The sequence below is a fragment of the Sorex araneus genome, chromosome 3 (assembly GCF_027595985.1).
Source record: "Sorex araneus isolate mSorAra2 chromosome 3, mSorAra2.pri, whole genome shotgun sequence".
In the NCBI taxonomy this organism is placed as follows: domain Eukaryota; kingdom Metazoa; phylum Chordata; class Mammalia; order Eulipotyphla; family Soricidae; genus Sorex; species Sorex araneus.
Window position 1 is genome coordinate 191,480,095 of NC_073304.1, and position 25,370 is coordinate 191,505,464.

The following is a 25,370-nucleotide window of genomic DNA, read 5'->3' on the forward strand; positions in this document are numbered from 1 at the left end:
CATAACAAATACGCCAAGGGTAGCTTGCCAGGCTCTGCCTTGCAGGTGGGATGCTCTCAGTAGCTTGCCGGGTTCTCTGAGAGGGACGGAGGAATTGAACCTGGGTCGGCCACGTGCAAGACAAATGCCCTACCCGCTGTGCTATTGCTCTAGTAATTTTGTAAATCACGGTGCCTTAATAAATAGTGAATTTTATAAAATAACTATATGTTCCTCCATGGATGGGATTGGATGAAATTATTACTTATTGATGTAGTCTGATATTGAAAAGCTTTGAATAACTTTTTGTTGTGGGGGGTGGTTTTTGTTTGTTGGGCTTGGGGGCCATACCTTGTGATGCTTTGGGGAGAGTGGAAGAGTTCTATGGAAGCTATGCAGTTCTGAGCTGCGAGTAGTACAGAGGTCGTTGTACACTACTGTTCTTTAAGGTTTCTTGGGGTGTTTTTTTTTTCTCTTTGGGGTTTCTCCTGGCTCTGCACTCAGGAATTACTCCTGGCGGTGCTCGGGGACCATATGGGATGCTGGGAGTCGAACCTGGCTCAGCCGCGTGCAAGGCAAATGCCCTACCTGCTGTGCTTATCGCTCCAGCCCCTCCGCTGTTCTATAGAGATTGTTGAAGGCTATTCCCAGTGATGGATGGAGGACCATGTAAAACCAGGGATTGAACCTATGGCTCCTATATTTGAACCATGAACCCCAGCTTGTAGAGCCATTTCCCCAGCCCTGAATAACCTTTGAATGTGAGTATCTGGGTATACTCTCTGGGTATTCACAAAGAATCTACACAAGCATTATGTCTTGGCTTTATTGTTCAGTACTGACTCCTCATTGTTGTGTGATGACTCTCATTCTTTGTATTGTGGAAGCTTCTTGTGAGGAGTCAAAGCTTCTGTTTCTATCGTGGGCACCTCTCTGGCCCCAACTATCTTAGAATTGCTTTATTTTTGGCATTGTTTGCAATCTTGTCAATTTTTAAAAAATCCTTCAGGAAGCCATAAAATGAGAAGAACTTGAGTTAATCTGTTCAATAGAAGCTGAGCACTTCTCTGCTTCTCCACCTGCCATATCAAAGGCACTTTCTCTGAATCAGGATGTCTGCAGGCATTATCTCTCATTAAGTTTTACTTGAGGCCTGAAGGGCTCTTGAAATCTCATACCAACATAGGCGGGTTTCAAGTTGTTTGTTTAAATCAACTGCCAGAACTTTAACCTTCTCTTTCAGAAGGGATGCAGGTATACTAATTCTTTCTCGCCTTTGGGGCGAAAGCTTCCTTTTAGGTTAGCTAGTGGACATGCCTCTTAGGAAGTCTCCTCTCAGTGTTCAGAGGTCATTTTTGGCTGTGTTCAGAGGGAACACCCTGGGAGGTGCCTAGCCACGGGTTGAACCAAGTTGGTGACAGTCGAGTCCTTATTCACTGTACTGTCCCTCGGACCCCTCTTTCACTTTTCCACAACCTCACATAACTTCTGACACAGGACACCCCAGATCTAAATTCCTAGGCTTACATACTTGATAAAATTAAGAAGCTGCCATTCTTTTCTGCTCCTTTTGCTTCCCCTAAATACTTGGATAAAGTCATACTTCCCCAAACGTCTGGCAAACAGTAGAAGCAGAAACTTTGTCCTGTAGGATCCACTTACAACTCTTGCAAATAATGGAAGAGCAGAGTCCTCTGCTGGGCCTCACTCCTGAAAGACACAATTGATGCCAGCATGCCATTCTGCTGGCAGCCACTCTGCTTCCCGAAGAGGGCACATGCATTTGAATAATCCTGGAATAAGGCAGGACATTCTGAGTGACAAAATTACTTACCAGGAGACAACTTGGATAGATATAACCGGAGTATATTTTGACTAATGCTTTTTTTGGGGGGGAGGGTAGGGGTCACACCCAGAGATACTTTGGAGTTACTCCTGGCTCTGTGCTCATTAATTACCCCTGGTGGTGCTCAAGTAACCATATGAGATGCTGGGGATCAAACCCGGGTCAGAGTGTGCAAGGCAAACACCCTACCTGTTGTACTATCTCTCCAGCCCAAAGACTAGTGTGTTCTTGCTTTTTAACCCTCCCTATACTCCAGAAAATCTATAGAAGTTTAGCCACCGGGCCTAGAAGTACTATATTTTAGAGTACTTTGGTATTTTCCTCAAAAAAATTTAAACACTCCTTTTATTTATTTATTTATTTTGAATTTATTTTTTAAATTGAATCACAGTGATATACACAGTTATAAAGTTGTTCATGATTAGATTTGTCACATAATGTACTGATGTACTTTTCCTACCACCAGTGGTCCCAGTTTCCCTTCTGCCCTTCTCCCATCCCGCCCCCTCCTCCCCCCGTCTGCCACTATGACAGACACTTTTATTCTCTCTCTCTCTCTCTCTCTCTCTCTCTCTCTCTCTCTCTCTCTTTTCTCTTTCCCTCCCTCCCTCCCTCCCTCCCCTCCTTTGGGCCTTATGGTTTGCAATACAGATAATGAAAGGTTATCAGGTATATCCCTTTATCTACTTTCAACACTCAGTTCCTGTCCAAAATGATAATTTTCAACTATTATTGTCATGTTGGTCCCTTCTCTACCCTAACTGCCCTTCGATCCCCACACACTCTTGTGGCAAGCTTTCAACCATTGACCAGTCCTCCTGGCCCCTGTTTATCCTGTCCTTGGATATTAGTCTCATACCGTGTGTGTGTGTGTGTGTGTGTGTGTGTGTGTGTGTGTGTGTGTGTGTATTTTAATCCAAATGGATGCAGTCATTTTATACCTGTCCCTCTCCTTCTTATTCATTTCACTCAGCATGATATTCTCCATGTCCATCCATTTATAGGCAGATTTTATGACTTCATTCTTCCTAACATAAGCACTCCTTTTAGAAATGTTTTCTCATTTTACTTATAGAGAATAGAAACGGTCTGCTGTCTGTCTTGCCAAGATGTAGTGATAGAGCCCTCAGGACAGTTTTTGGCCTTAGAGCTACATATAAAGAAGAAAATGCTGCCTTCCAGAGAAGGCCAGGCACTTCTGGAGATCATTTTCTCACCTTCAAAATTTTGGTAGCAGTTGTGTTGTAATACTATTAAGAACTTTGGAAGTCAAGCAGATCAAGGTTTGGAATTCTCCACTCAGCTATTTACCCACTATGTGACCTCGATGATAAAAGCTGACTTATCCTCTCTGAAGGTTAGTTTCCAAGTGTGGGTGCCAGGGGCTGGAGTGATAGTACAATGAGTAGGGCTTTGCATGCAGCCAACCCAGGTTTGATCACTGACATCCCTTATGGTCCAGTGAACCTGCCAGAGGTGATCCCTGAGTTCAGAGCCAGGAATAACTCCTGAGCATCAGCTAGTATGGCCAAAAAAAAACAATAATAAAGTGTGGATATGGATGTCACTTATCAGGAATTTTCTTAGCATCAAATTAGATAATGTATTGTAAAACATCTTCCTCTAGGGCCTTGGTATATGATGAAACTCAGTGGATAACCAGTTTTCTAAATAAAATCAGTCTCTAATTCATGGGATCTTAAAATTTGAAGTGTTGAAACAGAATGATGACCTTGTAAATATCACTCAACTGTTTTTTTGTTTTTTTTTCCCCCCTTCTTATCTTGGTGGGCATTGGGGTCCCGAGAGACATTCACAGTGATGCTTGGCCTAACTTGTAGGCCTGGCAGTTTTGCTGCTCTGGTCAGCAATACCATGCTCTTCAGGCCCAGCTCTTCTGTGGGGTCACCAAGGCAAGACCCAGCAGTACTTGGGGGGATGGAGCAGAGTGGGTCTGCAGTATTGGGGATGAAACTTTGAAGCTTTATGCATGCCAAGCACGCACTCCAGCCCTTTGATCCTTCTCCCCTGTTCAGTTTTTGTTTTAAAAATAATCCTTTTAACAGTTGTATTTTAGATTGCATCCTTTTAACTCTTGTATTTTAGGTTACATGTTTAAAATGTGCTATTTGGTGAAGTTTTATGTATTTATTTTTATATATTTCATATATTTTATATAAGTATTTTATGTTTTTCATATAATCATATATTATTATTTATATGTTTACAACATTTATGCAGTTACCCTCACAGTTCAGATACTGAACATATTCTTCACTCCCTCACCCCAAATTTCCTTTAAAGAATCCTTGTAATCCATTTTCCCCTAACCTTTTGCTCTCAGTCCCAGGGATTCACTGCTCTGCTTTTTGTAATTGTGGATTACTTTGCATTTTCTAGAATTTGAAATTTGATGGTATGTTTTTATTTCTCCCCTACCATACCCCTGCTTTTTTTTTTTTTGGTTTTTTTTTTTTAATTTATTTATTTTTAATTAGAGAATCACCGTGAGGGTACAGTTACAGATTTATACACTTTTGTGCTTATACTTCCCTCATACAAAGTTTGGGAACCCATCCCTTCACCAGTGCCCATTCTCCACCACCCGTAAACCCAGCATCCCTCCCACCCTCCCCAATCCCATCTCCCCCCCACCCCACCCTGCCACTGTGGCAAGGCATTCCCTTCTGTTTTCTCTCTCTAATTAGCTGTTGTGGTTTGCAATAAAGGTGTTGAGTGGCCGCTGTGCTCAGTCTCTAGCCCTCATTCAGCCCGCAACTCCCTTCCCCCACATGGCCTTCGACTACAATGTAGTTGGTGATCGCTTCTCTGAGTTGACCTTTCCCCGGAACGTGAGGCCAGCCTCGAAGCCATGGAGTCAACCTCCTGGTACTTATTTCTACAGTTCTTGGGTGTTAGTCTCCCACTCTGTTATTCTATATACCATAGATGAGTGCAATCTTTCTATGTCTGTCTCTCTCTTTCTGACTCATTTCACTCAGCATGAAACTTTTCATGCCCATCCACTTGACTACAAAATTCTTGACCTCCTTTTTTCTAACAGCTGCATAGTATTCCATTGTATAGATGTACCAAAGTTTCCTCAACCAGTCATCCGTTCTGGGGCATTCGGGTTTTTTCCAGATTCTGGCTATTGTAAACAGTGCTGCGATGAACATACATGTGCAGATGTTGTTTCGATTGTACTTTTTTGCCTCTCTGTGCCCCTGCTTTTTTTGAAGGGGGGGGTTATATCCAGTGGTACACAGGGTTTATTCTTGGCTGTGTACTCAGGGATCCCTTGTGCTGGTATTGGGGAACTATGGGATGCCAGGGATCAAACCCAGACCAGTTACATGCAAGGTAAGTGCCTTACCCAGTGTACTATCTCTCCGGCCCCACACCCCTGCTTTTTGTTGTGACTTCTTTACTCCATATAATGAGTTTGATGATTGTCATGTTGTTGAGGGATTTGGTAGTTTGCTCCTTTTTGCTGCTGATTGGTCTTTTGTTGTGTGAATATACCACAGGTTGTTTATCCATTCTCTTTTGGTGACCTTTTTTTTCTTCAGTTCTTCACTGTTTTGAATAAAACTGCCTTGAACATAAAATTGTAAGTTTTACGTAGACATATGTTTTTATTTCCTTTAAGTAAATCTCAGAAGTGGCATAGCTGGGTCATTTGGTGTTTCAAATTTCTTGTGGGAGGACAGTGGTAGGGAATTGGGACTTTTGGGTCAACTCCTGGAGTATCAGAAGCTGTTCCTGGCTTGGTGTTTGGGGGTCATTCCTGGGAGTACTTGGGAGATCATGTGGTGTGGGGATCAAATCTGGGGTCTTGGGCCAGAGAAGGGCACAGAAGGTTGCATATGGCTGACCCATGGTTCAACCCCCAGCACCACATGTGGACATATGAACCCTCTAGCACCACAGGGATCACTCCTGAGCAGAGCCAAGAATAGCCCCTGAGTACAGTGAGTGTGGCTGATTCCCCCTCCCCCGGTTAAAAAGAATAGGTTTCCCCTAAATGCAAAGATAGCCCTTTGAGCTGTTTTCCTGGCTCTCGGTTTTTCAGATTTTTTACCTTTTTGTTTGATTTGGTTTTAGTTGTGGGCATCCTCCCACATCTGTTTTTAGGGGTTGTTTCTGGCACAGTTGAGGGGACCTTTTCTGACTTTTAAAAGACATTTCTATATGATTTATATCCCAAAGCACGATGTAAGAATTCTCATGACTCCACAACCTGACTGATACTTGTTATTGCCTGTCTTTTGAATGTACCAAACTACTTGTGTGGTTTTGTATTTTGTTTTTTTTTCTTTGTTTTATCCTGGGATTGCGCCCAAATTTACATCTGAAACCAGAATCCCTTCTAGTATTCAGATTTCTAACTCCATAGGATACATGTATGTTACCTTGGTCAAGATCTGCACCACTGTCACTGTTGCATAGATCTTGTACAGCTCTCCCATTCTTCCTCAGTCACAACCAGCTCACATCCAATCCTTGAGTCTTGTTCTCTTTACAAAGTGTACCTGTCCTTTGGGCTGGAGCGATAGCACAGTGGGTAGGACATTTGCCTTGCATGTAGCCGACCCGGGTTCAATTCCTCCGTCCCTCTTGGAGAGCGCAGCAAGCTGCCAAGAGTATCCTGCTCACATGACAGAGCCTGGCAAGCTCCCCGTGGTGTATTCGATGTGCCAAAAACAGTAACAAGTCTCACAATGGAGACGTTACTGCTACCCACTCAAGCAAATTGATGAACCATGGGAGGACAGTGCTACAGTGCTACCTGTCCTTTCGATTTACTGATTTCATTTTTTTCTTTCTTTTTTTGGGTCACACCCAGCGATGCACACGGCTTCCTGGCTGTACACTCAGGAATTACTCCTGGCGGTGCTCAGGGGACCATATGGGATGCTGGGAATTGAACCTGGGTTGGCTGCGTGCAAGGCAAATGTCCTACCCGCTGTGCTATTCCTCCAGCCCCTGATTTCATTTTTTTTTATAAACCCAAATGAAAGATAATTAATATGACATTCAGAGGTATAACTTTTAAAAAAATTTATCATTATTATTATTATTTTGTATAACTTTTCTTTTTTTTTTCCTTTTTTCTTTTCGGGGGGTCACACCCAGCAATGCACAGAGGTTACTCCTGGCTCTTGTACTCAGGAATTACTCCTGGCGGTGCTTGGGGGACTATATGGGATGCTGGGAATCGAACTCAGGTTGGCCACGTGCACAGCAAACGCCCTACCCTCTGTGCTATCGCTCCAGCCCCCATAACTGGTTTTTTTGTTTTAAAGGGCTCTGAGTTATAGCGGGTTTTTTTTGCCACATAGAGAACAAAGGCAGTGGGTAATCAGCACTTTTTCTTGACATTCTAGAATCTTGAGAACCTTAGTTCCATCTGCTCCCCACAAAGCAGATCAAAGTTCTTTGGGTGGTAGGTGTAGAATTGTATTTGTAATTTGTATTTGTAATTTTGGATTTTTACTTATGTATTTTGAAAAGCAAGGGGGGTTATTTTTTGGGGGACGTAGGGGGGTTGATTGTGAAGGTAGCTCAAAGGACTGAAGCACATTCCTGGCATGCAAAGGAGCTGGATTCTTTTTTTCCCCAAGTATTGTATGGAATAGCTCTGGGTTCCCCTGAGCCTTGCTTGGGTAGATTCCCCCTTCTGGCTAAAAAGAAAAAGAAAAGAAAAGTATATTTTAGTTTGACGAAATTTTCTATTTGTTTCAAATTTGGTCTTTGTTTGCAGTTTTATTGGTATTTGGGCAGTTTAGCTTAGTAATTGCAACTAGTGCTACCAAAAGAAATCTGAATGTCTATTTCACTATCATTTCACATTATATGTCATGTTTCTACACCCAACCATTTAAAATAATCGAATGTGTCAAAGATAAGTTGGAGTGATAGCACAGTGGGTAGGGCATTTGCCTTGCACATGGCCGACCCAGGTTCAATTCCTCCGTCCCTCTCAGAGAGCCCGGCAAGCTGCTGAGAGTATCCTGCATGCACGTCAGAGCCTGGCAAGCTCCCCGTGGCGTATGCAATGTGCCAAAAACAGTAACAAAGAATCTCACAATGGAGACATTACTGGTGCCTACTTGAACAAATTGATGAACGGGACAATAGTGTGGTGCTAAAATGTCAAAGATACTTCAATTTTATATATAAAACCCTATCTGAGTAATGGTTCAATGCCAAGCAGCATCAAAAATGCACCTACAGGGGCCGCTCGAACTATAGTATAGTGAATAGGGTGCTTGCCTTGCACACAGCTGACCTGTGTTTGATATTTGGCATCTCATATGGTCCCATGATCATGCATGGCCAGGTGTGGCCCAATAGACTCACCCCTCAAAGTCCCTTGTTCTCCCTTAAACATATATCTCGCTTGCTTTTTCTGTGTTTCTTTGCTTTCCTATTTCCAGTCTGGAGAAGCCTGTGTTCTCTCTTGAACATATATTTCCCCTTACTTACCTCTCACATCTTTCTAAGCAGGTTTTGTTGAATTAAAAGCTATTTTGCTTCACTTTTTAAAATTCACAAGTGGTTTCATTTATGAAGAAAACACCGTGAAGCTCTTATTTAGCAACTTTCCCCCTAATTGCCCTTGTTTGAAGAATGCACATACCATTGTTTTGAGATTTATACCTCTACTTAGTTTTCGGAGCAGCAAAAACATGTTCAAACAGCTCACTTAGCTTCTGCAATTCTTTCTTGTCATCTTTCTTCACTTTCTCATCACCTTTACTTTGTGCCACTTGACATGAATTTTACTGATCTGATGAGTCAGAGCCTTGATAATGAAGTTTCTTGCTTTAGTTCTTCTTTTTTAGATGAAGTTCTGTCTTCTGTGAACTTTCTTTTCTTTTTCACTATTCTCTTTTTTGATTTCCTCTGGTGTTTTTTTTTTTTTCTCAAACCAGATAAAGAAACCACACAGCTGGGCATCTAAGGCAGGCAGGTGGGACAAGATGAATAAAGGATTACTGCATTTTCACAGACTAATCAGCTAACTAGAAAAAACAAAAACAGAAACCCACAAATGTCCAAGAAACCCTTTCTGTGACGAGAATATTTCTAGAATTCTCTATTAGATAATTTTGATTCTTGTTTACCTTTATTTGCTTTAACCTTTTATTTTAAAATAGTGTCATACATAGGTAGTTGTAAAAAATACACGGTAGATAAAGTTTTAGACCTTTTTCTCTCTTTCCCCAGTGTTAGTGACTTTTGTTTGGTTGGTTGGTTTTGCCTTTTAATCCACACCCAGTGTGTTCAGGGGCTACTCCTAGCTTGGTGCTTGGGAACCCAGGCTCTTGCATATAACTTGTATCACTTGCCACTTGTCATCCTGTTGATCTTCGATTTGCTCAAGTGGGCGCCAGTAACATCTTCACTCGTCCCTGGTGTGTGCTAGTGTAGCCCAATGATATCTGTTCACTCCAGGAACAGGAAAAGCCTCAAAACGTTCATTCAGGGTTTTAACGAAGAAGTCTGACCATCTCGTTGGTGGGTGGCCCCCGAGGTCTTTTGACATCCCATGGAATCCAGTCGGTAACAGCGTTAGTCCAGCGGTTGTCTCTGAATCGCATTATGTGTCCAGCCCATCTGATTTTTGACGTCTTGGCAAATGAGACAGCATCCCTGATTCTTGATTGTCGACGGAGGTCGGAACTCCGGATTCCTTCTCTCACTTGAGTGAGACGTGATACTCCAAGCATAGCTCTTTCGATTCCTCTTTGAGATACCCGAATAGCGATCTCATCCTGTTTGTGTAGGGCCCAGGTCTCTGAGGCATAAGTTAGTGCAGGAAGAACGGTGGAATCGTGCCCGGAGCTGGAGGTTCTTCGACTTCTTAACCACTTCAATGCTTTTGAAGGCGTTTCACGCTGCTCTCTTCCTCCTGCATGGTTCTGGTGCCAAGTCGTTCCTCATGTCGAGTTCTTGACCCAGGTACACATAGCTGCGGCACTCAGAGATGTTCATTCCATTGAGAGCTAATGGAAAGTCAGGGACTAGTTTGGTTTTGATGAACATCAGTTTGCTGAGATTCAGGTGCAGTGCAACCTTTCTGCACTTGGTGGTCAAAGTCAGCCAGCATTTGTGCCACTTGGCTAATGTTTGGCATTCTGAGAACGATGTCATCAGCGAAGTGGATGTGGTATAGTTGCCGACCGTCTATCTTCACTCCCATTCCTTCCCATTCCAGTCGTTGCATGATGTTCTCAAAGGTGGCACCGAAGAGTTTCGGTGAAATGGTATCACCCTGCCGAACCCCTCTCTTTATGTCAGTGATCACTTCTTTGTAGAATGGTGAGATCCTGGTGGTGAATCTGTAATACAGCTCGTGGAGGATCTTGATGTACTGAGTTTGAACGCCCTGTTTGGCTAGGGCTTCGTTGACTGCTTCAGTCTCAACAGAATCGAAGGCCTTTAAATTGATGAACATTAGACAGAGCGGCATCTTGAACTCTCATGAAACTTCAATGAGTTTGGTCACTGTGTGGATAAAAGATGCATTTCTTCTAGCTGTTTGAGTTGTTTCCTAGGCCCCATTTTGCATAGCTTTCATCATAAAGTTTTACAGTGGTATGATCCACAGACTTTATTCAGATTTCACTAGTTCTGTATGCACTTGTTTGTGATTCTCCATGTAATTGTATTACACAAGTAGCTTCATATGACTGCTTCTACAATCAAGATGCAGAACTGTTGGTGCTACTCCTTTTGAGAACCATCCATGTCTTCCTCTAGCCCCACATCTGAATTCCTACTTTCCCTTTATCTGTATAATTACATTATTTCAAGAATGTCATATAAATAGAATCATACAGTATGTAGCCTTTTAAAATTGGCTTTTTTAGTTCAACATAATTCCCTGGTGGTCTACTCAAGTTCTTGCATGTGTCAGTAGTTCTTTTTACTGTTGAATGGTATCTCATGGTGCAGATGTTCAACACCTTGTTTACAGCCGTTCACTCATTGAAGGGCATTTGGGTTGTTTTTAGTTTTAGGCTGTTTTAAATGAAACTGTTAGAAATATTTTGTGTACTAGTTTTTGTGCAAATAAGTTTTCATTTCTCTGGGATAAATGCCCAAGAGAACAATTGCTGGGTCATATCATAAGTGCATTTTTAGTTTTAGAAAAAATTGCCAAACCTTTCCAGAGCGGCTGTATTATTTTATATTCCCATCAGTAATGTTTATGTGATCTAAATTCTCCTCATCCTAGTCAGATTTTTAGAGTTGTTGCTTTTTAAAAAATTCTAGCCATTATAATTAGTTATAGTAGTAAATGTGTGCTATGTAGAAATGTCTAGTTACAAGGTCTTAATGTATCTTAGTTACCGTTCCTGGCAACTGTAGAGCATGTCATTTATAGTTAGGGTCCACACATGAAAGCAGCAAGTGTGCCTATACCTACCGTTATGAGCATTGATCATTTCATGAACCCCTCTCTGATGCTAATTTTTCAAAAACTGTGAAGGCTTGATATAGCCCTTGTCCGCAGGGTACTTAGAATTTTACTGGGGAAATATGCCATATGTATAAAAATTCCAAGACTAGGAACTATTTGTTAAGTTCTTAAGGCAGGGGGTAGGGTAGATAGTAGGTGCTCCAAACAACTTTCTCTTCCTAGATTTTGTTTGCTCAGCAAGGTGACTTCTGAATGGAACTGATGAGCATGTGTAGGGGTCGGAGGGGGTGTATACAGATTTCAGGGAGGGAAATCATGTGGGACTATGTAATTAATTTTTATACTTTCCCCAGTAAACCATCGACCCTTTTTATGATGTCATGAGGGATTCCTTAATTTTGCAGCTGCTTCCTGATTACGTCAGAGAAGAGCCTCTCACCCCACAGCCTGGAGCTGCACTCCTACAAGAATTGGAAACAAATGAAGTGCTGAATATCTAATGGCTTCCACAGGGAGAACCCCCTCAGACTTCCCAGGCCTCTTTAGGCAAGGTCTTCCTCAAGCATTTCTGACCCCCTGAAGTGTCTTTGTTCTGGAAAGACAAGGCTGGCTCTGAGCCAAGTGGGTGGGAGCCAGGGGACTCCTTGATACATACTTCCCTAGCTCCAGGTGTTCTGCAGTCCCAAATTTCTTCTCCTTTCTTGATCTCATTTGGTGGGTGGTATATCCTTCCTGAGGTCTCAGGATCCTCTAGAACCTGCCAAGATTATCAGTGAGAGTCAGAACTCTTACTAATCCAGAGACCTCACTGTTCTGTGAGTGAGCCCCTTCCCCTCCCCACATTAGCTCCTTCTCTTGGTTTTCTTAGTTCAGTTTTTCATATGTTCACTCTTTCTATTCCCTCTTCCTTGGCTCTTATAAGAAAGATAGTATATTTCATTGACAATATAAAGCTTACAAAGTGCTGTCGGAATAATTCCCCCACCCTTTTTGGGTGTTTTTTGGCTGCTCCCAGCCTCATGCTCAGGAGTCCAGTGCTGTGCCAAGGATTAAACAGGCAAAATGTGTGCTCTAACCCTGTGAATTATCTCTCTGGCCCTATAATTTCTCTTAATTCAAACAAGCATTTGAATTCATGCTCTTTTGGCGTCCCAACTGGACTCCTCTGTTACCTTTTTCTAGTTACCCATATGTATCCTAAATACTTTAAATAGGTTAGACTTTATAAAATAATCATCTCTAGTTTTGTTTAGAAACCATGAGTCAGTTTCTTCCTCACTGCCTATTGAGCCAAGTGTATGTTCCTTTTTGTGGTACTGTAGACGCTGTGCTGTATAGTCCCCATTACACACCTGGTGGCTAAACACAGAGTTTGCATAATGTGCCTGATGTATCCTTACCAGAATGCCTTGCTAGTGCGCTAAGTTGGCCCTCCATCCTTCCATGGCTATATTTGTTCATCATTTGCAACCCTGCTCAGAAGGGCCGTTTTCCATGAAACCACCTGTGCTGTACACTAGACAGTGTGATAGAAAGCGTATTACTTTTCATCTTTGGGGGGAAACAGAGATCTCGCAGAGAGCCCACACCTGTGTTGCTCAGGGGCTGTTCCTGACTTTGTGTTCAGGAATGACTCCTGGCAGTGCTCGGGGACCATATACAGTGCTGTGGATCAAACCCAGATCAACTGCATGCAAAGCAAGCGATGTTACTCCTTTACTGTCTTTGCAATCTTAGTGTCACCATCTTTATGGCATAAAACATATTCCATTTTGAATTATATTACTTGGGGACCTATGTCTTTATCCTCATCAACTTCTTGCAGACAGGATTCTGTGTTCCTTTACATCCTTTATGAAATAATTTATTTTGGAGGAGTTTCTTTCTTAGGAGGTTAAAATTTTCTTTTCCCTATATCTAGCCACTGAAAAAAAGTCAGTTTTACAATCATGGAAAAGCCAGAGGAGTAGTAGCAAGCATGAAGATAGGGATAGAAACATTACCTTTCATGTTCCTTTTTCTTTTTCATTTTGCTTGTGTTTTGGGTCATACCCAGTGGTGTCCAGGACTTATTCCTGACTCTGCATTTAGAGATCACTCCTGGTGGTGCTTGGGGGAACAGATGGGGTATGGGAATCAAACCAGAGTTGGACACATATAAAGGGAGCCCCCTGCCCACTGTACTCTCTCTGACCCCATGTTCCCTCTTTCTTGTTTTGGTTAATACCAAGACTAGCTAAACTTAAACTCCGCCTGTGTCTTGCTATTGTACTTGCTATTTCCTTGGGTATATTGGTGCCTAATTTTTCTGACTCATTCATTCTTCTTCTTATGGAATAAAATGATGCCCAACATGAACATCTCTGCTTACACTCTGAGAATTTGTCTGATGCCTGTATATCTGCCTCCACCTTGTCTCCAGCAAGCAGCTTCCCCAGGGAATTGTATGGCTCAGACAGCAGTAGGGAAGCATCTGAAGATGCTCTCACTGCCCACTTCCTGTAGACAAGGAGGTTTGGGTGAGCTGCTCAGGAACTCTGCCAGCCCTATGTCTGACTGATGACTGACTCATGAGAAAAGCAGCCTTATGTCTGAAAGATAAGAGCCAACAAATCACCTCCAGGTGGTATTAGTTTGGAAGTGACTGGCCTTTCTTTTCCTCTCTTTGGGAGGAGGTGCTGGAGCGGGAATCAGTGAATAAGAGGCCTTGCCTACATTTTTCTCCAGCTCTTAGTGAAGCTGCTGGACAGTTGATTCTCTTTATTGGAATGGAGACCCCAGTGAATCCCTTCTGCTCCTGACTTAAGCGTCACCCATCCTGTACCTTGCCTTTATTACTCTCGTTCTTTAGCCGGGAAGCTAGTTGTGTGCTTCAGAGGAACTCTTCTTATCCCACTGCTGCCAGATTTTTCTGTGACCAGGCAAATCTCCCTTCCTCCCCCTCGTCGACCCCTCCCCCTTACTGGTTTCCTCCGAAACTCTCCCTGACCCAGACAGAAGTTGTTCAAAAGCAGTGGTTCTAAACCACTGTCCCTTGACTGGGCTGAAGGGATGCAGGTAGGTCTGTCTCTCTTCCACTCCTCTTCCCTCTCTACCCCTCCTGCCTTACTCCCATTTCCTGCAGGAGGATGCTTTGCCATCCTGGAGCCGTCAAGCACAGCTTTGCTTTGGCAGCACCAGTGCACACTCACTGGTGGGAGAGGGGACGTGTTTATCACTTTTCCTGGAGATTATCTGTTTAAGCACTTCTCTGACAGTTACAATAACAAGGGCAGTGTGTTGTGTTTCCCAGCAGAAGGACACTTGCTGTTGAAAGATGTATAGCACTAATTAGAAATACATAACATCCGGCCACATGGCAGCCTTCTCCCGGCCGCTCCATTTCCTGATTTCATACAACTTTGACGACAGTTGGTTTATGTTTTCCATGAATATGTTCTCAGGAAAATAAGAAAGCCTCCCTGTTACACAGGAGTGAGAAGGACACTTCTGCCTGAGTAGGAATTTTACCACAGAAATAGAAGGAACTGTGGTCACCTGCCCATGTGAGAGCACATGGGAAGGGGCAGAACCAAGTTCAGACCTCAGGTGACTTTCTTGGTCAGAAATATTTCCGTCTGGAATCCTTAGCCAAAACCACCCCCCTCAACCCTTGAGCAAGCCTGCTTTTGGAAAGAAGGGGAAAGGCTGTTTCACAATGTTAATGAGTTCCTCAGCTCATGTCAGTCTCCTGCTACCTGACACAAAGCCAGAGGAACCCAGGCAAATACCAAGGCAAACAATGCCTTTTCCTTCCCCACCCCATGTCACTTGTTAGCCTAGCCAGTCCAAATCCAGATATACATATGTATATCTCTCTATATATATGTGTGTGTATATATGTATATATATACACACACATACACATATACACACATATAGACATATATAGACATATATACACATACATATGTAACATGTATATACAGAATATATACATATATATGCAGTATATGCAGAATCCCCTGCCTCCATGCCAGGCTATCTTCACCGGGGCACCTCAGAGAGGGCCAGGTTGAGTCTACCTCCCCGCCCCATGCAGAGCCCTGGCAGCCGAAAACCTCCAGAACCCAGCCACACCCATGCTCAGGCCACTCTCCACATGCTCGGACGAGCCCATGCATGAAGGAACCGACAGAGGAACCTAGGTATGCAGGTCCCATGGCGGAGATCGCCAAGCCTTCTCCGATCGGGACTGGGCCTCCTCCACCCAGATCCCCAGTTTTCCAGTAGCTTGGCAGCCACACCCACAAACCGCCCCCAGTGCCATGTAATCTCATCATTGGCCAAGATCCAGAGACTATAAAACAAAGCTTCCAGAAGAGAGTGATGCAGAATCTTGCACAGCAGAGCCTGGCAAGCTACCCGTGGCATATTCAATATGCCAAAAACAGTAACAATAATGGGCCTTATTCCCCTGACCCTGAACGGGACAGGGACGAATAGAGACGTTACTGATGCTCCTCAAGCAAATCAATGAACAATGGGATGACAGTGATACAGTGATGTGTACACACACACACAGAGTGAGTTCTTTTCAAGGAGTAACACCTTGTGGCTTTTAATCCACAGAAGTCAAAATGAGGCAAAGAATATCAAGAATATCTCCTAATATTACTCAATATATTTCTCTCTGGAGGCACTGAGTTCACATTGCCATGGTTACTTGAGTAAATTACTTCTTTTTTTAAATCTCCTGGCTAACACATCCTAAGGTTTCAGGGACCTTGTTTTATTTGTAGCTATGTTCAACAAGTATTTAGCACAGGTCCATGACAGATACCTGGCAAATGCTGGTAATAGCCTTGAGCCATGGAGAAGGGAAGATTTCCCACAAAATATTCACTCTGTAAAATATTTTCACAGAGGACTGATCCCCAGATCATTGTGATAGTACCTACTGTTTGTACTGTTTGACCAGAATAGAGCAACTTCTTGGTTAGTACCTCCCTGTCAGAACAGATACTGAGCAGGGCCCTTCCTGGGAAGTGGGCAGGGATGAAAGGGTTGAGGTAACATAACCATGGCCAGTAACCAAATAGTCACGATACTGCTTTTCAACTGCTCTTAGAGGAGTAGAACTCTTTCAGACCTACCGCAAAAAGGATTGTTTCTACCCAGACCTTGGGTAGATAGCACAGCAGGTAGAGCATTTGCCTTGCATGCAGCCGACCCAGATTCGATTCTTCCGTCCCTCTCGGAGAGCCCAGCAAGCTACCGAAGGTTTCCCACTGACACAGCAGAGCCTGGCAAGCTACCCGTGGCGTATTCAATATGCCAAAAACAGTAACAACACGTCTCACAATGGAGACATTACTGGTGCCCGCTCGAGCGAATCGATGAACAACTGGTTGACAGTGCTACAGTGCTACCCAGACATTATTGCTGGGATCTTAACAAAGGAGCCACCCTGGACTCCCCAGAGGTCACAGAGTTCATTGTTTTAAAGCAGTTCTTCATTCGTTCTCCCTCTAGAACTCTGGAACTCTTAAGAAATAATCTATCCTGGGGCCGGAGCGATAGCACAGCAGGTAGGGTGTTTGCCTTGCACGCGGCCGATCTGTGTTCGATCCCCGGCATCCCATATGGTCCCCCAGCACTGTCAGGAGTAATTCCTGAGTGCAAGGCCAGGAGTAACCCCTGAGCATCGCCAGGTGTGACCCCAAAAAAGCAAAAAAAAAAAACCAAAACAAAACAAGAAATAATCTATCCTGAGATAATCATTTATCAAAAAAAAACATAAATAGGTATGGTGACACTAACCTCTCTCTGCTACATCTTAGCAACCTTGTCCAGGCAACAAGATCGTATGGTAGCATTATGCTTCTTAAAATGCCAGACTCTTGCAGCTAAGATATCCTCCTTTATTCATTCTAAATACCTTCTCTATGTAGATAACTTCTGTCCGGATCCCTGTAGATGAGAGGACACTTGTGTACTCAGTGTGTCACTACCAGGATGTGCCTCAACTCATCTCAGCTCTGTCTGTTCTGAACTTACTCCTCTGTTTCAGGGTTACTAATTAGAGGCAGGCTGCTGGCAGTGCTGGCAGAAGCTTAGGCTGAGCCAGGGTGGTACAGTGCTGCTGCCTGGAGAAAGGGGGTCGATGGGAGAAGTTAGCAGGGTTTCACGGAATGGCTATGTGTCCTCCTGCTTCCTAGCCTCCCTTCTTAGTTCTTGGGTGCTTGTTTTTCGTCTGTCAGAAATTTAGGACCTTACCCAAAGAAGAATGAGAGTTGTGATCTAATCTAATCATATGAATTGTTACTGCTTCCCACTGCCTGTCACAGTTGAGTTGGAAAGTTAGAAGATGACATTTGGGACCAGCGGGCATCTGGAAGGATAGTGGGAAAGCCACAATAGAAGAATTGCTACTCTGATGCTATTCATATGTTGGGGCCTTCTGAGCAGCAGCCTGTTCCTTCTTCCAGGGTTTCCTAAAGTGGTTTGGGGCTGGCTTTGTATACTCCAATCATGTTTGCTCCTGTGGTGAAGACAGTTAGGAATAACTGTGGTTGTGTAGCATCTCCTAGAGTAAAGACTTCAATTAGGCTTCATTGACAAGACTAGTGTCAGTGAAGAGAGAGGGCTCCCATTGGCTCATGAAGTTAAAACTCAGGCAGGGACACAGATCAAACATGTGGCTAAATTATCCTTTTAGCACTTGGAGATTCTGAGAGGTCTGGATTACAGAGGGAATTAACAGATTAGCTGCTGCCAGAGCCATGAATCCAGCCTCTGATTTTATTTTGGAGTATATATATCTGTCACCTCCTCTGAGGCACAGGTTGAACTACTGTCTCATGTTTGTCACCAGTTCAACTGTGGGTTTAAGTAACTATCAGGAAGGGTCACTGATGGGGGGGGAGGGGGAGGAAGGGGGAGGGGGGTAAGGAAAGAGAGAGGGAGAGGGGAGGGGAGGGGAGGGGAGAAACCAAAGAGTAGTTCTGACAGGAAGGGATCTGAAGGGTCTGTGTGTGTGTCCTGCCAAAGAATACTTTGGCCATGTTGCCTTCTTTCTCTACAGCCAGAAGGAACTTAGTGAGGTTAAGGAAGTGAGGGGAAGGGGTGCTAGTATTAAATGTCGGATCATCAACATCATCATCATCTTCTTCTCCCTTGTCCATCTTTTTTTTTTCTTCTTTTTGGGTCGCACCTGGCGATGCACAGGGATTACTCCTGGCTGTGCGCTCAGGAACCACCCCTGGCGGTGCTCAGGGGACCATATGGGATGCTGGGATTCAAACCCGGGTCGGCCTCGTGCAAGGCAAACGCCCTACCCGCTGTGCTATCACTCCAGCCCCGTCCCTTGTCCATCTTTTCCCTCTTCTCCTTCTTTCTCTTTTATTTGGAGGAAGTGGGTTTTGGGCCGTTCCTATTAGAGCTTAGGGGACTGTGTAGTTCATTTAACTATCTCTCCAGCCTCCAGATTTCTCTTTAGTGCAAGGGGAAGGAATTTATGAAACAAAAGCTAATCATGCTATGCACTATTCCTTATAAAATTAGCTCATAGGTTAAAAATAAGTTATGTCTAAGTGTCATGTATGTCCTTAGGAAGAATAAAGAAGAAGATAGCTATTTTTACCCCTTAAGGCAGGGCTCAAGGGGCTCTGGTGGTTCAGTGCAAGGTCTCAGGGACGTGGTGCTGCATGTGGTGTGAGGACTACCAGGGTTATGCTCAGCAGTTCTCAGGATGCATGGGATTGCCAGAAGTTGAACCCAGGTTGGCATACTCCCAAGCTCCTCAAGATCATTTTTAAATTGTATTTTTACAATCTTAACTGATGGTTGAATCCTACTATTTATAACCAGCTAGAAGTAGAGTCTGTAGCTCTGACTCAGGCTGCCCACCGCAGGGTAACTACTGGTGCTTAGGTTGTGATGTGATGTAGAACCAATATAATCACTTTTTGAATGCTTACCCTTATGCCTGGGATCAAGGTAAGTGTTTTACATACATTATTTTATCTAGCATTACAATTACAACTCCCTTGAGAGAGGGACTATTACTCCCCTCAATCTTGGATGAGGAAAAGGGCCTCAGTCACACAACCTAGTAGGGAAGAGTAGCCCTCAGACTGATGGGGTTCCATTTGCCTCTCCTTAGACTGCTTCTCCGAGGAGTGTCGCTCTGTGATCCAGGAGCAAGCTGCAGCCCTGGGCTTGGCCATGTTTTCTCTCCTGGTGCGGCGCTGCACCTACCTACTTAAGGAGTCTGCCAAAGGTAAGCAGCTGAGGGGCGCCCCGCCTGGAGCGCTGTGCAACTTCCAGGTGCTGTCCAGACTGGCCTTAGAATGCTGTGTCACTTTCTCTGTATCTTTCTCTATTCTCCATTCTTCTGATTTCTCTTCTTTTGTTTACCTAAATAGTCCCGCCTCCTTTTGCAACTTCCAGGGCCCTGTCCTCTTTGAGGACCTCCTTCCTCCTTCCTTTCTCCTTTACTAGTTAGAATTGATTTTTCTCCGTACCTATGAGCTTCTGCAACTTTAAAAAAAAAAAAAAAACACAAACCTTAAAAAAAGTAAAAAACCCAGAAAAGTAAGTTTCCCTTTTTCTTCATAAGGGATGTTTTGGTTCTCCTTGACCTTCCCCACCCCACCTCTGTCCCCATATCCCTCTTTGTCTGTCACTTTGGTGGGTGCTTTAACCACTGTGTCACAGCCAGCTGGGGGTGGGGAGAGAATCATAGCAGGGGTATTTTTAACCCTTGGGTTGAGTGGTATCCCACACCCTTTAAAACTGGCCTGAGAATTCCAAGCCTGATTGCTGAGAAGCGTGAGATAGGACTGAAGGTTTTCAGCTTCTCGGTCCTGGTGAATAATAAGGCCCCTGTGCAATTCCCCCGCCACAGCAGCTTTATGAAAACTGCCAGTCTCTGGGACACCTTTGTGTTTTGGAGGAAGGCTACAGTTAATTTTAAAGTTCCAAACATGATGTTAAGAACTCTTGAGGCTAGAGCGATAGTACAGCGAGGTAGAGCACTTCCCTTGCTCGCAGCTGACCCAGGTTCAATCCTCAGCACCCCATATGTTCCCCTGAGCACTGCCAGGAGTGATTCAGTAATCTGGAACGGTCTCCCATTTTTCTTTGTCCTTCACGACCTAGACTTTTTTTTATGGACCATCTGTGAGGTGTTTAGGGGCTACTGGCTCTGCTTAGGGCTCACTCCTGGTGATACTCAGGGAACCAAGTGTGGTACAGAGGATGGAATTGGGGTTGGCTACATGCCAACAAGCTCCTTACCCACTGTGCTGTCTCTCGACCCTGACCTTGACATTTTGGAAGAAGAACCCTTAGTTTGGGTTCTCTGTTATTTCCTTAGTCAAATTCAGGCTATGCACTTTTGTTTTGTTTGTTTATTTTGGGGCCACACCTGGCTGTGCTCAGGGGTCACTCCTGGTTACTCAGGAATCACTCCGCGCAGTGCTTGGGCAACCAGATGGGGTACCAGGAATTGAACCTTGGTCAGCCACATGCAAGGCAAACACCCTCCTGAGTGTACTGTCTCTGTGGTCCTAGACTGCAATTTTGACTGGAACTCTGATGCTATCTCACTACTGGAGGAAAGCTAAAAAGGGTGGGCTAGAGGCCAACTTCAGCCAGGCCCCAGGTGAAGCAGTATTGGCTGTCTGCAGGAGCAAACCCAGTGCACTCGTTTTCTCTTTGTCCTGCTTTTCAGAATCCTCTTAGGTGCTGGCATTTGTCCTTCGCTTCTGGGCCCAGCTTTCCTGTGGACTTGGTCTCCCTTCCCTAAGAGTTTGCTGCCGTCCCAGCGCCCCAGGCCCACACGGGCCACAGCAGACATAGGCCCAGTTTTCACCCTTTGCCTCTGCAGCTCAGCTGTCCTCTCCTGAGGACGAGGATGACCAAGATGACATCAAGGTATCTTCCTTTGTCCCGGACCTGAAGGAACTGCTCCCCAGTGTGAAAGTTTGGTCAGATTGGATGCTCGGCTACCCGGATACCTGGAATCCTCCGCCCACAGCCCTGGATCTGCCCCCACAGTGAGTCAGCTTGCTCCTTCCTTCGCCACTGCTGGCTGTAGCCCACCTGTGCTTTCCCAGTTCCCTAGTCCTCCTCTTTGTTCTCTCTCGCCCACACTCTCAGCATTGGAACTTTTGGTTTTTCCCTTCCTTGAACTGTTCTCTTTCCCTAGTGATTTGGATTAATTTTGCCTCCTCATCCCTCAGCTTTCCTTATCTCACCCCAGGTATTACTCTGTTTCGTTTTTCATCCTTAACTCTTGAGCACTCATTCATATTTCATACAGTGAAGACTATATATCTGCATTTTCCCCCTAAGTCTGGGTGTTTGCGGGACTGTCTCTTTCACTTTTGTTTTTTCTTATCTAAATAAGGACCACCCCTGGCAGTGCTCTGGTGAGTCATGTGACACCAGGGGTCGGACTCAGAGCCTCATAATCATGCTTATGTGTTCTACTACTTGAGTCATACCTTTGACCCCTCTTTCCTTCCACGTACCTCTCAAGCTATCTCACACTGCTTCTTGTGCTGTCTCATCCTCTCTGTCTCGCTTTCCTCTCATGGTGTAGTATATGAGGGGTAAATGCTTCCGCCTTTCTCTACTATTCATTTTATTCTGTCTCTTTTAGCATATCCTGCCACCACCTACTGTCTCTGTTTGAGCTCGGTGCCTGTCAGAATATTTATTCGTGTTCAGATGTATGCATTTTGGTATATCTGTGTTGATTTGTTTGTGTTTTGTGTAATTTCTTTATTTTTTTTTTAATCTTTTGATTTTTAATTCTGATTACTCCCATGATGCATTAGGCTATAGTTTGACTAAATTCTTGCATATAAATTTATTTATTTATTTATTTATTTATTATTTTTTTAAGGACTGGAGCGATAGCACAGCGGGTAGGGCATTTGCCTTGCACATAGCTGACCTGAGTTCGATTCCTCCATCCCTCTCAGAGAGCCCAGCAAGCTACCGAGAGTATCCTGCCTGCACGGCAGAGCCTGGCAAGCTACCTGTGGCATATTCGATATGCCAAAAACAGTAACAAGTCTAGCAGTGGAGACTTTACTGGTACCCACTCAAGCAAATCAATGAACAATGGGATGACAGTGCTATAGTACACTTTACTTTATTTATTTATTTATTTATTTATTTATTTATTTATTTATTTATTTAATCACCGTGAGGTACAGTTACAAACTTACAAACTTTCTTGCTTACATTTCAGTCATACAATGATTGAGTACCCATCCCTCCACCAGTACCCATTCTCCACCACCAGTGTTCCCAGTATTCCTCTCATCCCCCATTCTCTCCCCTACCCCACCTCTGTGGCAGGCGCATTCCCTTTTACTCTTTTTACTCTCTCTCTCTCTCCTTTAGGGTGTTGTGGTTTGCAATGCATGTATTAAGTGGCCATCATGTTGGTCTATAGCCTACTTTCAGCACGCATCTACCATCCCAAGAGGGCCCTCCAAGCACCCTTTACTTGTTGGTCCCTTCTCTGTCTGAGCTGCCTTCTCCCCCAGCATGTGAGGCCGGCTTCCAAGCTGTGGAGCAGTCCTCCTGGTCCTTATCTCTATGATCCTTGGGTATTAGTCTCCCATTCTGTAAGTGGATCAACATGGAGAGTGTCATGTTAAGTTAAATGAGTCAGGAAGAGGGAGAGACATAGAAGGACTGCACTCATTTGTGGCATATAATGTAATTTCTTTATTGAAGTTGTGGTAAAATGAAATTTAGATTTTATTTTATTTTGGTTCTTTGGGCCATATCTGGTGCTGCGCAGGGCTTACTCCTGGCTCTGTGCTCAGGGATCACTCCTGACAGGGCTCAGGGGACCGTATGGGGTGCCAAGGACTGAACCCAAGTCAGACACATGCAAGAGCAAGAGCCTTAACCGCTGTACTACCTCCCTGACCTTAACATAAAATTTTTACTGTGCCCTTTATTTGCCATGTTGTTTTATTTTTTATTGAGTTAGTGTGATTATAAGGTTATTCATGATTGAGTTTCTTTTTTTTTTTTTTTTTTTTTTTTTGCTTTTTGGGTCACACCTGGCGATGCACAAGGGTCACTCCTGGTTCTGCACTCAGGAATTACCCCTGGCGGTGCTCAGGGGACCATATGGGATGCTGGGAATCGAACCCGGGTCGGCCGCGTGCAAGGCAAACGCCCTACCCGCTGTGCTATCACTCCAGCCCCTTGAGTTTCTTAAATGCAGTGTTCTAACACCAGTCCCTTCACTAGTGCTCACTTCCATTCACCGGTGTCCCAGGTTTTCCTCCCACCCACCACCTGCATCTGTGGAAGGAGGCTTATTTTCCTTTTAGATTTTGTAAGTTTTATTATATTTGTTACTGTTGGTATCAGGGATGTCACTTCAATGTTCCCTTCCCTGCCTTATCTTCCCCTACACCCCCCACCCCAGTGGCAAGCTCCATACTGAAGACCAGTCTTTTGTTCTTTGTTTCCTTTGTCTTTAGGAATTTGTTATTCCCCTACTATATTTTTTTATATCACGCTTAGGAGAGAGAGAGATCATTTTGAGTCTGTTTCTCTCCCTCTAACTTCACCCAGCATGATACTCTCCAGATTATCCATGTAGCAGCAAATTGCATGACTTCACTTTTCTTAGGGCCAAGTAATAGTCCATTGTATATATGTACCATAGCTTCTTATCCAGTCATTTGTTCTTGGGCACTTAGGTTGTTTCCAGATATTGGCTATTATAAATAGTGCTGCAGTGAGCATAGGAGTTTTTGCCATGTTTTTAAACACTTCTTAGGAGACCGCTCTTAGCCATACTTGATCAACTGGTCTAGACAGGTCAATTCTGGGACCTAGTTGTTTTCGAGGACACCTGGCAGTGCTTAAGAGTCCACCAGGGTATGTCTGGCATTACTTGGGAAATCACAGTACCAGTATCAGACTTGGGGCCTGACTCCTGAACTCTTTTTCCATTGCCCATCTTAGCTATTTTAAAATACAGTTCATCCCTGAGGAGTGTAAGAGTCTTTTGAAAGACCCACCTGAATGTTTTTTGGGGCCACACCCAGCGATGCTTGGGGGTTACTCCTGGCTCTGTGCACAAGAATTACTCCTGGCAGTGCTCAGGGGACCATATGGGGTGCTAGGAATCGAACCCAGGTTAGCAAATGCCATACCTTTTGTCTTACCTCTTTGTCTCTAGAGTGCAGGAGTTAGAGAGACTGACAGACACACAAACATACATATTTTGACAAAGTGAACAGTACATGTGGAAATACATGCTTTTGGCATGCGAAATAATTCATATTAAACACCCACAGACCACACATGCATACTGACAGATAGACACTCAGATACACATACAACCAGATTCAGGTTCTCTGCAGTGGAAAATGTGTGTATATCATTGACTGCCTCAAGATTTAACTATAGTTTTCTTGGGTGTCTATCAGGGATTAGTTTTGAGATATCTCTATCAACACCAAAGATCTCAGATGCCTTAAGTCCCTTGCAATTGCCCATCCTATCTTTAATTTTGCATTCGTGGATTCAACTTTTGCAGTTGATTGAATCCCTGAATATAGTATGCTGGTATAGAAATATACATGGTCCTGGGGTTGGAGTACAACAGGTAGGGCATTTCCTCGAACATGACTGACCTGGTTTAATCCCAAGCTCCTTGTCTGGTCCCCTGAGCACTGTCAGGTGTGATCCCTGATCACAGAGGCAGGATTAATCCTTGAGCACTGCCAGGTATGGCCCAAAAACAAAAAGTAGAAATACACATGGTCTCACAGTTCAAACATGGTATGTTCAAGGTTAGTTGTGTGCCTATTATATTTATGCACACTCAGTGGCTTAATATATTTCTACTTTTGTACAACCATGGATAGCTGTTTCACATGTTCATATCTGTGTTACGAATTATATCTCAGTGTGAACCTGAGTCTAGTTGTGTGTGTATCTGAATGTCTATCTTGGAGTATGCATGTGTGGTCTATGGGTGTTTGAGTTATTTGGCATGCCAAAAGCATATATTTCCACATGTATCTTACTATTTTACTGTGTCAAAATATGTGTGTGTATTTGTGTGTTTAT

General features: G+C 43.9%; 1 protein-coding gene across 1 annotated transcript in view; it reads left to right on the forward strand.

Annotated features, from left to right (window-relative positions):
- Positions 1–25,370, forward strand: part of SMG6 (SMG6 nonsense mediated mRNA decay factor) — a 282,134-nt gene that overhangs the window by 122,668 nt on the left and 134,096 nt on the right. The window contains exons 11-12 of the mRNA XM_055131114.1: positions 19,408–19,524; positions 21,136–21,304. Of these exons, the coding sequence (XP_054987089.1) occupies positions 19,408–19,524; positions 21,136–21,304 (286 nt within the window). The remainder of the gene's footprint in view (positions 1–19,407; positions 19,525–21,135; positions 21,305–25,370) is intronic.